This window comes from Tachypleus tridentatus, chromosome 6 (assembly GCF_004210375.1).
Source record: "Tachypleus tridentatus isolate NWPU-2018 chromosome 6, ASM421037v1, whole genome shotgun sequence".
Lineage (NCBI taxonomy): Eukaryota > Metazoa > Arthropoda > Merostomata > Xiphosura > Limulidae > Tachypleus > Tachypleus tridentatus.
Genome location: NC_134830.1, coordinates 118991397 through 119009263, shown reverse-complemented (window position 1 = coordinate 119009263; position 17867 = coordinate 118991397). Strand labels below are relative to the sequence as shown.

General features: G+C 33.2%; 2 protein-coding genes across 3 annotated transcripts in view; one reads left to right on the top strand and one right to left on the bottom strand.

Annotated features, from left to right (window-relative positions):
• LOC143253433 (beta-galactosidase-like) overlaps positions 1-10186 on the top strand; it is a 29137-nt gene extending 18951 nt beyond the window's left edge. The window contains 4 exon segments of the mRNA XM_076507306.1: positions 1921-2028; positions 4629-4763; positions 7132-7392; positions 9435-10186. Coding sequence (XP_076363421.1) covers positions 1921-2028; positions 4629-4763; positions 7132-7392; positions 9435-9677 — 747 coding nt within the window. The 3' untranslated portion in view covers positions 9678-10186.
• Positions 10187-12530: 2344 nt separating this feature from the next.
• LOC143253434 (uncharacterized) overlaps positions 12531-17867 on the bottom strand; it is a 28471-nt gene continuing 23134 nt past the window's right edge. The window contains exons 4-6 of one of the 2 annotated variants that reach the window (XM_076507307.1): positions 16743-16829; positions 14764-14807; positions 12531-13807 (exon numbers count right to left, since the gene is read on the bottom strand). In XM_076507307.1, the coding sequence (XP_076363422.1) occupies positions 14772-14807; positions 16743-16829 (123 nt within the window). In that variant the 3' untranslated portion in view covers positions 12531-13807; positions 14764-14771. The remainder of the gene's footprint in view (positions 13808-14763; positions 14808-16742; positions 16830-17867) is intronic. The other variant, XM_076507308.1, reaches the window with a different exon arrangement.

Genomic DNA, 17867 nt, shown 5'->3' with positions numbered 1-17867 from the left:
GAACATAATAGAGTAAAGGATACTATATTCTTAAATATTTCTCATTAGCTGCTGTTCTAAGCTAGTTATAGTTGCTTATATACAAACTAAGAATTAACCTAGAATTAATTTAACTAGACTATGCAGTGTTGTATAGCAAGAACTTTTGTGATCTCTCATTTGGGTACATTTTCTGCCAATGATAGTTGTAGCCACAGCCTGTGCATTAAACATAACCTACAATTCTACATCCTAGTGAACACTCCATGACTAGCCCTAAAATTTCTGTGAATACCATTCTAGATCCAAGTGAACACTTCGTGTCGAGCCTTAAAACTTCTGTAAATAACACTTTATATCCAAGTGAACACTCTGTAAAGCTTCTGTAAATCCCATCCCTCAATCCAAGAAAATGGTTGCAGGGAAACAAATCTTTAAGTAGATTTTACATCCTTGTCACATCATGAAGCTTCTTCTTAACATGTTAACTGAAAGAAACTTATTTTCTGATTACTTATTCAAACAGCAGTACCTAAATGTCAGTTTGTTTGAGCATGGTGTACAAGTATTGAAGTGATCATATTTCATGTGTTTTGGAAAAAATACATATCTACATATATGTAGATTGGTTAATCCATCTAGTGTAAGAAAATATGGTATCTCAGGTCTAATTTCAGTGTTTTGATTGTACAGAAATCCATAAATGTTGTGCCCATTAACTTGATCAGTATGTTTCCATGTGGAATTTTCCATTTGTTTGAAGTGTGCAATGATTGAATGGCTATGACTTTGAAGGAACTAGTGCTTATGCCACTTGTGTTGTTCTTCTGGAGATCCTTCTTGATCACATTGCCTGGAGCATGTAGCTGGATTTTGCCACTGACCTTTGTGTTGGTAAATTCTTGCATGTTACAAGATGCCATAGAGTTAGTGTAGTGAATTAAAGGTTCCATAGTTTGCATTGTGTTACCACAAAAATCAAATAACAAAATTGTACTCTGAACTTTGGGGATGAGGGCTCATTTTAAAACTGATGGTCAGATCTCATTACTTGGGCCTCACAAGTGTTGATTAGCTGGCCACTAGTCTATCATCTCAAAATTAAGGATGGCTAATGCAGCTAGTCATTGAATAACGTTTCACAAAAGTCAACAAACAAACAAATAAAACAAGACTTCACACTTTTCTTACTGTGACTGTGGTATGACTTGTTGCAGGTCCCTTTCTGGATGTTCCTGGTTTCCTAAATTGTTCCATTTTCAATTTTTGTTTTCTAGTGCAGTTAGGTAAAGGGATATTTCAGTTTTGAATGTTATTTAACCTTCCCCAAAGGAGTTGCTTTTCAATAGCATCACATTGTTTGGTAAACATCAATGTGTAAATGAAGTTCTCTATGTTTCACCATGACTTTATATTGGTTATGGTCACTGCTTGAATCGCCGAGTTACGTGTTAGTCATTTTAATGTAATGTACTTAACCCTCTGTGTACATACATGAAACATGACGACTGCATTATGTCACCTAATTAAAGTGACATATAGACAGCTAGATACTCTGTAATTTTACTACCAATATCTCCATGTTTAGATGTAAAATATTTTTAATTATTGTTTTTAAAAGCCTTCTTGTAGGAAAATTACAAGATCCAGTGTGAGAAGATAGAGAACCACATAATGTATAAACGTGTACAGACCATAACTACTACTCATAACAATGTATAATTACCCGAGGCTGGAATTTTTTAAAACTTAAATCTAATAAAAACAGCTATTATAGTTTTTGTATCACTAGAGAGCAGCATGGCAACAAAGATCTCTATGCGAGACGTTTTTCTTTTTCAACATGACAATTTTTACTACAATATGTAGTTATAACTGTGGATATGTTTGTTTTAAAATTATTAAAAAAATAATAATTAATTTTTTTTTTCTATCTATTAGAGAGATGGTTTTCTAATGTATACCACAAAAGTGGACTTTCTTCCTACTGATCCAGCTATATTAAACATTCCAGGCCTAAGGGATCGAGGTTACATTTTTGTGGAAAAGGTATTTGTTTTTTTGTACTTGTAGTTTAACTTCTTTTTTTTTATAAACACACCTTTTTATTATGAGACACTAATATTACTTGGATAAAAAACTTAAGTTGTCCATATGTGTGTGAGGTACTTGGTACTAATAAATTCTGTTTGACATTAACATTTAAAATCTTCAATACCTTTCTAAAACTTCTTAGAAATTCTTGTAATTCCTGATTTGCAATTTTCGTGGTAGTAACTGGATGTTTATTTTTCTTCTAGCAGTTATTTGTTTTTTTAATGCTTTCAAATTTAAAAAAACAAACCTAATTATATTCACTAAAGAATTAAGAGTCTTGGATTTCAGAGTTCATGAGCAAAATTCATAAACAACATAAATTGTTCATTATGTAGCTTTGTTCTTAACAAAAAAAAAAAAAAAACAAACTTAGAATAAGTTGTATTGTTTTGTTTTGCACAGTTTGATTTTTCTAAGTTGCATTGTTACAGTCTCTTTGCAGGTGACACGTCTCATTCTTATCCTCAAGTTCATTTGTGCTTGTTACATTGTTAACTTGTATACATGTTAATTTGAATAAGCTGTATTGTTATCTGTTATGCTTGATTTGTGTAAGTTTTACTGTGAGACATAATTTATTTTGACTATGTTATGGTAAACACTAGGTTTTATTGTCAAGAACTATCTTGTCTATGTTTTGTTTTTTAACTTTTGTCAGTGAGATAACTTCAGCTAAATTTATAAAGCTTGAACATTAAACATAATACTTTACCCAAAGACCATGAATAGGCCTACTGTGGTAAGGTTTTATCATGCTCAGTCAAATGATATATAGTTTATAAAGCTATTCTTCAATAAAAAGTACAATAAATTTGATGAATAATTTGTCAAATTTCCCCTTTTTCTTTCTGGTTCCTAGAAATACAAACTTTCTGATGGTTAAAGGGTTGAAAAACATAACATCCTATTTATGTATGTAAGCAACCATGGGCTGCTCAAACTTGTATTACAAGTAGTAGTTTCAGTTGTACTTTATAATTTACTGTGAAACTAAGGTTGGAAAACTATTTAACTCTCTGTGTATGGGTGTGAATCAGAGTGTGAATGTCATGACTTTTTACAAGTTGCCATTTAACATGATAGATATTTATTTGATGTCAGAGTTATCAACTGTTTATTTTAAACTGTCATTAAGTCAATAATGTAGGGTTTGAGGAGAGTAAATACGATATACATTATACAGGGAAACTGAAAAGAATTACAGATGTACATTTCAGAAGTTCGAGGTTATGTGAACTAAATGATGGAAAAAAATATTTTTATTTTTTACTTAAACATCACTTTGCAGTTAAATGCTCACAATCCGAGTCAGAAGTGTTCACTTTACTAACAACTTGCTGGATTAGTTTTGTAGATGTATATAATAAACACAGAATTAAAGTCAACATTCCTTTTCTGATACAGGATCAACTGACCCTGTGCACATTTGGTTAAAGCAGAAGTGTCTTTCCTCTTTGACCTTCAAAACGTTTTTAAAAGAACATTGTGAAACCTTGTGGTTTAATCCCAACTTCTGTTGGGTTTAATCTATAAATGATGATACCAGTCCACACAGTGATCTAGCCTAAAATGCACATAAACTCAAAAGATAATTGGAACTTTTATTATAGTTGAATGTAAAATATTTTTTGACATATTAACATAATTATGTTGTCACTATTATTTTTGAGTTTGCTGTATCAAATTTTTAACTGTTGAAATTATCAGAAGTGAATATGATCCAATGTGACAAAAAAATTATACTGAACAGAACAGTATTACTGACCTTTCAAAGGTCATTGTGCAGATGGTTGCCCGTCCTTACCTGTGATGATGTAACAGTCAATTTTAGTAGAATTTCTTAGATGTATCTTTTTTTGAATATGAAAAAAAAGATCTTTCACTTTTTGTTATTCTTGTAAACTTAATTCAGTGTTTTTTAAACTTGTAAACTTTGATACCGATCTTTGTGAGTTATTTTTCAGTGATTGCTAGTTGTGTAAAGTGGGAATTGCATATAGCTATCTGTCAGTGCATGCTAATGGTGTAAACTTTGGGTCATATTTGGTCATGTTAATTTTTTGTGCTTATATATCTGATTCTACAAGTGATTTTTACAAGATTTTCTGCAGTGCCTGTTCTTGTGGCTAAGTGGTATAAACAAACCATCTGTATAGTCTTAGTAGTATTTACAGATGTATGTGTGTAATTGTAAGAACTATCTGATTCGATTGTAAGATTTATTGTTAGTCCACTCATTTATTATAAAGGAAATTTAAAGACATTTAATACAATTTTCTTCACGTGATTTAATCCCCATGGAGTAATAAAATTTGACATTGAAGCTACAGTAATAAATAATTTTTTGACTTATATTCATTCATTGTTAGTGACATTATGTGTGTTTGGGTCACTTCATTGTTAGTGACGTTATGTTTATTTTGGTCAAATATAAAATTTGAATTGTTTTTGTACAAGTATATTCAAGTTGTTGCATGACATTGAAAAGGTATGTTAATCTAACAGTCATTTTGTGTAACTCTACACAGAAAGACGTATCTTTTTATTCTTAGGAATTACAAGGAATCTTGGATCGTGGGGAAAAGATTTTCACTTTGCCAATTAAGATTTCTCAAAGTCAGAACTTAGCAATTTTTGTAGAAAACCAAGGACGTGTCTGTTTTGGAGATGGCATTCATGACAGAAAAGTAGGTGACTAAAACTTAAGTCTATAATTTGCAAAATACTTGTTTAACTGATTGCAGCTGTGAACCCTAAATTTGCATTTTAATCAAGGCTAGATTAGTGATAATTCTGAAGTAGTGTAACACTTGAAATTTCTTTTATTTTTTGTTTTTTGCTAAAAGTATACTAGAATGACAACTTTAGATTAATGCTTTCATTTTGATTGGATGAAATGTTAGTAATATTTTTTTTGCACTGAAAATTATTGGACATTTTTACCCAACCCCTGGATTGATTTTTTCCTTTCTTGATTTTTTTATGGCCAAAAGTCAGTTTTTTTTTCTGTGCTATTTGCTATTTTAATGTATATAAAATGAGTGTAGAACAGTATCAAAACATATTGCTTCCATTTGTAGAATGAACAGGTGTTCCAAGTTAAATAAATTCAGTTGATGTGTATGTAACCATCATGAGATATTCATTTAAACAAAGTTATCAAAACGTTTTAAATGGAAAACTTAAAAAAATGAAGAAAAGAAGAAAGTTACTCTTATGTTGGATCTTGAATATAATTATTCAGGTATTAATGAAGGTTGACAGTTGTTTGTCTTACAAGAGACATTTCATTTACTTCATCTGGTACTGCCCTTATTCTTTGATACTTGTTATTATTAGAACAAAGTTTCTGGTCAGGTTTAAGCCAAAGACAACAGTCGACTCATGTTAACAAACCATTGTGAAAGTTGTATTGAAATTAATTTCAGTTTTTGTGCTAGTTTTGGATGGTTTAAGACCTTGGTATAAATGATATAACAATCAAAACTGAAAAATTTAACCCTTCTGGATCTAATGGTGTGAAAATTTATTGTCATATTTTAGCAATTTTTTTTATTTTTGTTTGTAGAGAGGAATGGTTAATAGGTGAATTCAGTATTAAAACAAAAAAGATTTTTCATAGTCAAATATTTGTATTTAGCATTTTTATTAAAGTATATCAATGAATAAAAGAAGAAAAAAAGACTCAACTCTAGATTGTTAAATGTTCAGAATGAGTGAATTATTAACAATATTACATGAAATAAAGCAAAAGTGCTTTACACAATAAAACTTTCATAACTTTGGACTCGGTTTATTAGTCATCTGATATAACCAAAGTAATTATTTTTCTAATCCTATCAGTATATACTGCCTAACTTTTTGAACAGTGTTCTTTCTAAGCTACATGCACACATAATAACTAATCAAGTGCCACACACTTCGTTATTCCAGACCCTACATCCTCAAGAATGGTGAGTATTCTCAACGCATTGATGGCCTTAATGATCTGAGAAGTTGATAGGTCTAAAGCCCAAGTAACCAACTGGTAGCATTGCAAGGTGATCTAATGATCCAATCAGGTCAATGATCTAATAATACCCTCTGCCTAAATAAAACTGGTAGCACACATCTTCACAGTGCCTTGATACTGATGCATATGAAAAAATTCATTCAACACATGAATTAAAAACAATTAGAGTGAACATTGTTTACAAGTCCTGTCCAGTCATTGATTTTGCAATGTTATCCAATTGAAAATACATAGCCACAATATTGGTATTAAAAATGAAGGCTTGGCATTGGTTAACGTGTTTTTAAAACTATAGTTATAGTTTAGCTGGAATTCTGGCTCCAGTTGATCTTTCCCACAGTTTAAGTAAATTACTTTCTTCTTGGGAAGTGTGTGTTCCTATGCACACCTATAAACACTTTGTTTATGGTTTTGTTCTTTTGCTTTAAAGCTATTATTATTTAGAATTCTTAACACTCCTACGAAAAGACGTTTCTAGTCCTGATTTCTCCAAGCCCGTACCCCTGGCTGTGGTTTCGCTAGATAGTAGATAGGGACAGTGGGAATCTCGTTAATCCATTCATTAATGGATTTAAATGGCAATTTCATTTAAATACAAAATTATTAGCCTAATATTAATAACCTTTCAAGTTGCTCTGGGGCCTATTAGGCCCCACTTTTCGTAGGAGTGTTAAGGTAAGTTTATTACAGGTATGTGTGTCATACAATAATTAACATTTTTACTAGATTAATTGCACTTTTTTGTGCCTTTATATCTTTAGCTTCTTAAACAAACATGACCCCCAAGTAAAGGATTTTTATCTTGTAATATTTTAATTTTTCTGATGAACTATTGTAAGAATTGCTTAATAATGTATAATGTAGGCCAACTGAAGATTTTTCTTATTAAAAGGTTTCTGTTATGTATAGTGTCATTAGAAACATGAATTGGTTCCATTTTAGACTGACAGTGTTTTTTAACAATGAAACTTGTGTTATAGATCTAGTGATTAATTAGTTTTTGTCACAATTCTCTTGTTTTAGTTTCTTTTCTCTATGTCTAGGGAATCATAGACAATGTGACAATAGGATCTGTTCTCTTGACAAACTGGACAATTTTACCTTGGAATCCAGACTTCATGCATGAGAATACTTTATTTGAAAAACTTCTGCTCAAACATAGCAACAAGAATGTAAACTTAGGACTATGGAATAACAATGACAAGGTCATTTATCCGTCAGTCTTTAGAGGAAGCTTTGTTCTACCAGAGGACATCACTAATTTGTCTTTTGATACGTTTCTGAGGCTAGATGGATGGCATAAGGTACTATCTGTTTGTTTATTTTAAAAAAAAATTAATTATTCTTATACGTTTGAGGAATTACACTGTTTTTTGTTTTTTCATAGGATTAAACTGAATGTGATGTCACCAAGAAAGTTGTAGGTCTAATACCATTTTGTAATCTCCTGAGAATGTAACAGAATCTACTCAAATCTGGTAGTCTTTCACATGGAAAAAGGTATGGCATGGCCAGGTGGTTAAGGCACTCATAATCTGAGGGTCATGGGTTCGAATCCCTATCATACCGAACATGCTCTCCCTTGCAGCCGTGTGGGTGTTATAATGCGATGTTCAGTCTCACTATTCGTTGGTAAAAAGTGTAGCCCAAGAGTTGACAGCAGGTGGTGATGACTAGCTGTCTTCCCTCTGGTCTTACACTGAGAAAGTAGGGACTGCTAGTACAGATAGCCCTTGTGTAGCTTTGCACAAAATTCAAAACAAACCGAACCACATGTAAAAGTGCAATTAGCTCTATTAGATAGTGTGTAGTATAATCCACAGCATGTGGCTTGATAAGAGTTCATACTGTTTAAAAGGATCATTTTAATTGTTATAGGTGGCAGACATTTACAGAGATGCCAACCATAATGAGTTGAGCATAATCATTATGGTTTTGGTGTATACATTACGACTATACGCTCATACAGACAAATATTACGACTTGTTGCAACTCCCAACTTATTATATATTATATAGGCCTATACAATAAAGTGATAAATTGTTCTCCCAGGACTTGAAAAGGGTGAAAAGAAAATTTCTAGTGAGATACAAATAAATTTTGATAATAAATAAAAGACATAGTCGAAATGGCTACTTGCGATAATGATGTTTGTGCTTGAAATAATAAAAAAATATTTGTATCACCTACGTCTATCAATAGTTTGAGTGTGGTGCTTCTCCATACTGGGTACGTGGGGGAATCCATAGTTACGTCATCAGTGCTTGTCAGCCAATCAACGCTCGCGTAGATGGGTATTTCTCGTTTTCTAAGTGGCATAGAAACACAAATGTGATCATTCATGAGATGGAAAAAAAGAGGCCTCGTTCACCAGATTGTCTTGTTTCTGGCAAATCTAAAAGAACTACTAAAACTGTGAATCAAAAATTTAGGAAAGAGTATAGTGCAAAATATCTGATAATTGCATCAAAAGTCAGTGACAGTCATGCATTTTGTACAGTTTGTCACATCGATTTTTCTGTGGTGCATGGCGGGATAAATGATTGTTCCAGACATACAAAATTGGCATCTCACCAACAAAAGGCTGAGGCGAAGACAAAAATGATGCAGATAACAACATTTATGAGTAAGAATTCAGAATATGAAACCATAAATGCAGAAGTGATGTTCACGCAATTCGTCATTGCTCATAATTTACCCCTAGCTGTAGCCGATCATGCAGCACATCTATTCAGAAAAATGTTCCCAGACTAATATAGCGAAAAAATAGTCATAAATGAGCAATCTATAGCAGTAATAAATGATAATAAATATAATAATAATATATTAATAAACAGCTTAGAAACATTAGTCAGGCCTAGTACCTGCAAATGATAAAGGGCTCTGTCTGCAATCATTACACTCAGTCATTTGAAATAGTTGGCATCTCTGCATTTATCTGTTTTGATGCTGTTTTTTGTTTTTGTTTGTTAAATAAGGATTGTTTTAGAAAGGTGTATTGTCTTTCTGAAAGTGTTTATATGGTCATTGCAATAAGCATACAGACTTTTTAATGACAGCAACTGCAGGTTATAATTTAATTAAAATTAGTGGTTGTAGGTTGTAACTCAACATTGGTGGTAACCTGCTATAATTTAGTTAACATTGGTGGTTATGGGTTATAATTTTATTAACATTAGTGGTAGCACTGCTTAATAATATTTAGCAAGTACCACCAATTGCCAAGCCCAGTGATTGACTATAATTATTTTATTTTTTGAATTTCAAGAAAAATAATAGTCATTTTTGGCCATGTTACTTATTTAAATGTGATTGTGCATTAATCAATAATGTATTTATCTTTCAGGGTGTGGTGTCTCTAAATAACTACAGCCTTGGTCGTTACTGGCCTGTTGTTGGACCACAGGAAACTCTATACGTCCCAGGAAGTTTCTTCAGACTTTATCCTTCCATCAACACCATCACAGTCATGGAGCAGGAACGGTCTCCATGTGAAGTGAAGCCAACCTGTTCAGTGGAGTTTGTAGCAAAACCAGTGATTAACAGCCTTACTCCTAACAGCATTGAGATGAATGAACTGGACTCGTGAAACAGGAGTAGCTATTCGTTAATTCCTTGATTGTCAGCCAAGTGAACAAAATTATTTTAATTTGTGTAAGAAAAATAGAGATCATAACTATTGAAGGACAAGTAACGTTCCCCAAATACCAATGGTGAAAACTGTTTATATCTGAACAATGGGCAGGAAAATGCTTATAGAACAGTTGGTCTGATTGGATATACAGTTTGGGATGTTACCTATCGTATTATATCATGTTAATAAGCTAGTATATGTATTAGTTATGTAAAAATTACAAATCATCAACTTATTAATACGTGTGTATTTTTAGTTAATTAATAAATTCAGTTAAAGATATGTATAAACAATAAAGTTTTCAAAGATAAATGAAAGCTAGAATTTATGCCAAAGACATAAGGAAAATTAAATTTTTATATTCAATAGTAATTACTTTAAATGACTTTTGTAACTGAAAAATATAATTCAAACTTGCTTTGAACACAACAAAAAATATATAATAAAATACACTTTTTTTTAAACGTTTTTCACTTTCAGATTCTATGTTGGATCAAATTAGGAGACTTAGTGCTATATTTCAGTCCTTATTTTTGACGTAATATACAGATTAGAAAAGATGAAAACTATCAGTTTAGGTAGTTGCGTGTAGAAGTCTAATTGTCTAAACTTAACAAGTTTAGTGTATTTGGTATATAATAATAAGACCCAGTTTGTGTGTGTACAAGAACAAATGAACACACTTCAATTCTCTGCTGAACTAACTATTGAAGAAATAACGAGTCTTGTGGGTGTACCTGGTAGATTCTTTCATGTGCAGTGTGTCTGTCCGTTGCAATTCATGTATGCAAGATGTGAAAGAAGATGGAACATGTTTAAAAAAAAACAACAGGATAGCTGTACATTATTTTCATGTACAACAGATCTTTCGTATTAAGAGTACAATGGTATGAATGCAAGTTAAGATAAACATCTAGTGTGCTCTTTGCCCATTTTAACAAGTTATTTTCTTTAGCGTGCACTACATAACAGACTTCAAATGAAGTAGGATGTGACATACAGCGATATGAGGCATACCTTCAGTAAACTTCACTATTTAACAGATTCCACGTGAGGTAGGACATGACAATCAGAAGCAAGAAAGAGGCACCTTGTGCAACGTGCATTATGTAACGTTGAGCATATTGTATACAGTAGTGCTACATTGGATACTTGTAACAATCTGTCTGATGAATGGGATCTGATATGTTCTACACATAATTTTATAAACCTGATTTTAGTATTCGTGGTGGGCAAAGTACAGATAGCCCATGTGTAGCTCAATGCTTATCAACAAATAAGTATAATCTTACCAACTAGCAAAACTGTGGTTTGTGTTGTCTCTTATCTGTACAGAAATGTGGGTTGTGTAAAGCTTTATCTATACAAAACTGTGGTTTGTGTTGTCCCTTATCTGTACAGAAATGTGGGTTGTGTAAAGCTTTATCTATACAAAACTGGTTTGTGTGGCCCCTTATGTGTATAAAAATGTGGGTTGTGTGATTATTTAGCGTCGCTTTCTTGTGAATTTATTTATAGAAAAACATTTTAAAAACCGTAAATCTTAGTTTTCAACTGGATAGATATAGATCATGGATACAACTTCAAAAGTTCCACAGCCAGTCTTTAAAGTGAAATACATGTAAAAGATAACAGTAATAATATAATTTATTTTTTTTATTCAAAATCTGTGATTTTGCGTTGGATAAACATAGTATGTAGCGATGTTTATTTATCTATGTATTTGCTGTTGATATCTTTTATTTTATGTTTAAGTTTTAAAGGTTTAATGTGGGAGTACAGGGCCCGGCATGGCCAAACGTGTTAAGGCGTGCGACTCGTAATCTGAGGGTCGCGAGTTCGCATCCCAGTCGCGCTAAACATGCTCGCCCTCCCAGCCGTGGGGGCGTTATAATGTTACGATCAGTCCCACTATTCGTTGGTAAAAGAGTAGCCCAAGAGTTGGCGGTGGATGGTGATGACTAGCTGCCTTTTCTCTCGTCTTACACTGCTAAATTAGGGACAGCTAGCACAGACAGCCCTCGAGTAGTTTTGTGAGAAATTCCAAAACAAACAATGTGGGAGTACAAACGTAATAATGACGAGAGTGTCAGACAACGTACAAGTTTTTTCAATTGATGCAAGGATATATGCTATAGTTTCCATTTTACGACCTTTTTTGTTTTTTGAAGTTCTATTTTGTAACTATATCGTTATCTTTGCGGCTGAGGGCATTATACCACGTTGAATTAGGGTGGAGGTTTTGAGCTTTTATGATTTTTTCCCCCCAAGATTTTTTCATATATTGAGATTAATCATATTCCAGACAGAACTCTAGACTTTCCTCCATTTCTCTAAGCAGTAAACAATGACGTCACCAGCTTAGCAACGGGATCACGAAGTATTGCTACATTTTCCCGCCATTAGTCGAAGTTAACGCGGATAATGTCCCTTAACTACAATAACGACAGTTTACGATTTTATATTTCGCGGTATCTGCTACTGTTACCTGTGTTGAGTATCTTTATATACAGTTAAAAATAATACAATCATACACTTTTCAAATGTTCTGCGAGTTATCGCGGCAAGGAAGGGTGGAGGGGAGATGAGAGAACGAAAACCCCAAATACAAATGATCTAGTTCAGTCTAAATATAAACATTGGTAATAAATCACTCGCTCGTGTTAGGCACGTTTTGTTAAGAGGCACACAATAGGCAATAAGAATAAGTGATAATCAACCTTTGACCTTTAATCATGCTAGTGAAGCAATAAGACCAGTTAATTAGAATAGTAAATAAAAGTACTTGTTTATCATCACAATGACCTTCATTTTATTTTCATTTTACAAGTCGAGTGCCTTAATCACCAAGCCCATAAGTGTAAGTTTTAATTAATACAGACTGCTTTCTGTTAGTAATAAAAACAATTTACCGAATGAACTATGTGTACATGCATTTATGCGGAATGCATGAAACTGCAGAAATTTAAACGCTAATAAGTTTTAGGCTTATGGAAAGTAATGATTTAAAACGAGTTAAAACCCATAAAACTATATACTCGCTGCATCCATGAGACACATTGAAAAAAACGTAATCTGCTATTGGTTGAACTAATATGAAAAGAGCGGAGAAGGTTATTAGGCCTAGCTTGTACAGGATGGCCCGTGAGTCCCTACCCATCCAGTGTATCTGTGTGCTGTCCCTCATTCTCGCTGCATAATATTATGCGACGCCATGTTCTGTGAAACATTTTCCTCAACATAGCAGGGGTTATTGTTCTAAATGCCACAGCAACAGCTGCCTTCAACTCATCTTTAGTATAACATATGGATGGGTAGGGACTTACGGGCCACCCTGTAGAAGTCATGTTACATTAAGATTGTAAATTAGTTAAAAACAAAACATTACTTAAAGCGAAAATAGCAGCAGATGACGTTATGTAAAAAACGTATGTTTTTTTTTCATGGACGTTAGTAGTTCTTTGTGTCCAACGTTCTTTCGTACACGGATTATAAATAAAATCTTATTTTAGTTTGTATTTAAGAAGGTTCTATTTAGTTTTGTTGGAAGCTGACAAGAGTACGTCACATCCAACCTTCGCAGTCAATTTATAAGATAGGTAATGGAATCACGAATAATTCTAATCATTTATATTTTCAATGTTAGTCTTACGCATTATAAAGATATATTGAGTAATTTATATTAATATACAATGTTGTCACTGTCGTTTTATGTTTTACATACATGGAATTCACGTTTTTTTTAATACACAGTCGTAATGTACAAATAGTTACATGCAGCTTGTAACCACTGTGTGAGTAAACACTATTCAACAAATGAATGATAAATTTCAATAACTTGTACAATAGTTATATTAAATAAGTAACTGTGTCTTGAAACTTCAAAATAAAATTCAGGTCATGTGGCTGTTCTATCTAGCATACGTGAGATAAGCAGAAAATAGACGTGCTCAGAATTTCGAGGCGATTCTTCGAAAAGGAAAAACAAGATAACTTTTTATCGTTTATTTATATGCTACTGGTGTTCGATTATTACTTTTTCAGTCAATAAGAGATGAATATTTTTCATTGGATCAACTCTTGTCCTGAAAGAACAATTATCAATGTTACTTTGAAACAAGTAAATGCTAGAACAGTTCGAAAAGTTATAATTATGAATAATAACACATTTTAAACAGCCACGTCCCTCTTTACACATCGCAAATTACTGACAATAGAATTATCTAAAATGACAATAAATATACATAGTTTACAATATTTGTCAATATTTTAAATTATACACTAATTACATATTTGACGAATGTTATACTTAAATAAACTACCAAAATATTACATACTGGCATTTAAGTCTACTTATTGTATACGTCCATTTTTTTAATGTTTGTAAACTGCATTTCGCCTTCCATCTTTTTATGTTTGTACACCGAAAATTACATCTGCACACCCATATTATTGAGAATTAACTTGTTTATAATTGTTAAAAGCTTCCGCTGCACAACGACACCTATATTTATGACGCATATTTGTAACCGTTCTGGTAAAACAACCAAAATACTGCTTATATTTCAGAAATCAACGTAATAAATGCGCCGTTTTTCAACTGTTGTTATAAGAAACCGTTTCATTATGTGAGGCACTACTTGTTGAGTGTCAATAGAATTTTTGCGCCATGAAACACCAAACCAACCAACCAACCAATAGATTTTTAATTATGTAATCACGTGCCTCAACAATGTAGTAATTATAGCTTAGGCCAGGGGTGCCCGCACCCCTAGGGGGTGCGAAGATGATTCCCAAGGGGTGCGAGGATGCCCATGAATAATTAAAGCAAATCTATATTTTTACATAAGAGTATGCTTTATATTTCTCCAGGGGGTGCGAGAAATGATTACTGATTTGAAAGGGGTGCAAACACTGAAAAAGGTTAAGAACCACTGGCTTAGGCGATGGTTTTACCTGTTGAAATAACTTTGTATCACAGGTTAACTACTTTAGGCCAAATTGGCGACTTTATGAATACATTCTTGAGAACTTTACTTACCAGAATTTTTAATTTTTTTGTGAGTCATCACGAGGGAAACATTTCTGCAAGAAAAAAAAATCAAATCAACAGGAATGGGAGTAAAATATTATTATCAAACTAACAGAGAGACCCGCAAAACTTTTGCGATAAAATTAATACCTTTATTGGAAAAACACTTATTTAAGTATTGGAGTGCTAAACTAATTACAAAAGTTTTGTAATCTCAGTCACTGAAATTTAATATGCCCACTTTTAGGCCTAACATGAGTTAAGCCTTTATTATGCACGGCCTATAATCGAGAGAGATAAATTAAAACTATAACTTGTATGCATTTTTTTGTTTTAGTTTAGTTAGGGCTAAACTTTAATGGGCTTAATACTGTTAATAAATAAATTATACTATGATTCTACGACCTAACGTTAGACCTTTTTAAAAAGTTTGATGAGCCACGAACTATCGATTTCACTGTGTAAGAAAGCTAGCTAATCACTCCGTCATATCTGTAACTTGATCGTAAGTGAATAAACCCATTACTGTGGGAAAAGGCGTTAATTGCGACAACCTGACAGTAGACATATCAGTTTTATGACTTTACTGTCTGTGCTGTGAAGTCGCGGTACAATCCAATGATAGGATACATATTATTGTATTTTCAATTTAAAAAAATTAAACAGTTTCTTTGGACCTGACCTTAACAATAATTTGCTTCTGAAATTTAACCTCAAGCAGCGCTGATGTTTTTACTATAAATACATTTTTCTGTTATGTCATGATTATGGCGTCCTGCGCGCGTGTGTGTGTTTGTCTATTTTGAAGCACAATAGGCTATCTGCATTCTGTCAACTACGACTATTGAAACCCAGATTATTGAATTGCAAGTACTAGAACATATCATTCAGGGACTGTTTCTTAAGCTCGGCCAGTTTATTGTGAGTAGAGAAGCAATAATTTTAAAGGCGTTTTCATCGAAAAACTTGTACAATAGTTAGTAAAGTAATTATTTTTGTTATGTAAATAGATTTTTTATTCAATAATTGGAACATTAAACTTCACTGGGAATGCATGCGCACGAAGGACAAACTGTCAGTTCACACACCCCTGGAATGAGCCTTAATTGTTTGTTTTGTTTTTGAATTTCGCGCAAAGCTACACGAGGGCTATCTGCGCTAATCGTCCCTAATTTAGCAGTGTAAGACTAGAGGGAAGACAGCTAGTCATCACCACCCACCGCCAATTATTGGGCTATTTTTTACCAACGAATAGTGGGATTGACCGTTACATTATAACGCCCCCACGGATAAAAGGACGAGCATGTTTGGTGTGACGGGGATTCGAACTTGCGACCCTCATATTACGAGTTGAACGCCTTAGCCACTTGGTTCATTAGTGGGAATCAAAGCCCGGATATTAGAGTTGTGGGTATGTAGGCTTGTTGTTGGTCCTCTAGGAGACTTAAGCGCAATGTTACACAATAAGCTATCTGTGCTATATACATCGGGAGGAAGCGAATTTCAAACTTTAGCCTACAAGCTACTAGGTTTGAGTTACTATTATAAACATTGCACGCGTGGATCAATGATGAATATATTTATTTGTTCTTAGTTTGTTTGTTTTTTAATTTTGCGTAAAGCTACTCGAGGGCTATCTGCGCTAGCCGTCCCTAATTTAGCAGTGTAAGACTAGAGGGAAGGCAGCTAGTCATCACCAACCACCGCCAACTTTTGGGCTCCTCTTTTACTAACGAATAGTGAGATTGACCGTCACATTATAACGCCCTTACGGCTGAAAAAGCGAGCATGTTTTTTGCGACGGGGATGCGAACCGCAACCCTCAGATTCTTAGAAAACCTTAATTAACTTAATCATGTTATAATGGCATTCAGGTATTTTAAAACATGTCTACCTCTTTTGAAAATTTTGCAGTGTTACTTTTATAATTACTCCACGTTCTATAACAAAGAATAATGTATTATGCAGATTTATAAAAAATATTTTACCGAAAATGCTAACTTCCATACTACTAGAGGACGCTGAATTTCTCCTATCACACACGCCATTCGTCCCAAAGCTGTTAGGCTAATAACCTGTGGAAAGTGAAGGAAACAGTTACTGCACATTGTGAAAGAGGGTATAGTAATTTATGGGCACGAAATATTGAAGATTTCTTACTAGACATTTAATAATAAACTATCATAGTTGAGCTGCACAACCATATACAAAAAGAAAGGATTTTGAGGTCATGGAACTTAGGTCAGAAAGTAGAAGAAAAATATCTCGACATGTTTTATAATAGTTAACAAAAGTTTCTGACATTGATTGGAAACTTTATAAACGCCCTACATACGTTCATGAAGCACTGTATTTATTTACATATGCAAAAAACAACAACATAATGTTATAGGAGATTGGTGTCCTTAACTCTATAAATTTGGAAATTTAGTTATATCATGGTAAATCTGCAAGAACATAGGTAAAATAACTTCTCTGATTTTTAAAAAGGCATAAGAGTACTTATCAAAAAAGAATATGCCTGCCAGGCTGAGATAAATAATGATTAGATAGGCCTTTAAAGTGCACCAAGTACCAAAAAAATATTTTCAACTGAACAACTGCCTTAAAATAGCCATTGCTTGACAGTCAACAGCTTATCTCGGTTGTAAACAGGAAAGCATGATTTTATTAATTCACTAGCAAATGCCGATTGAAATATTCCAACGGCAGTTCTTCCGTAAACATAAAATGTGCAGTCAAACCCAATCCATGAGATAATAGCGTACATTCAATATGATTGTCTAGCGCAGGGGTGTGCAACATTTTTCGTCGGTGGGCCATATAACCAACTTCATCAATCAAGCGGGGCCACTTAAAAAAACAAGCTTATTCGTGTACATGCACAATAAATTAAAAAAAATTCTCAAAATGCAAGCAATAATATTTTATATTTTTGCATGAGTGATCATTTTAGTGCGACACTTGAAATTTAGAGTCCTTGCAGAGCTTGTCAATATCAGCTTTGACAGAAGTGGTTGCCACTCTTAACTGACTGGTCAAATGTTCATCAGTCAGCTGACTTCTACATTTGGTTTTGATGAGCTTCATTTTGGAGAAAAATTGCTCACAGC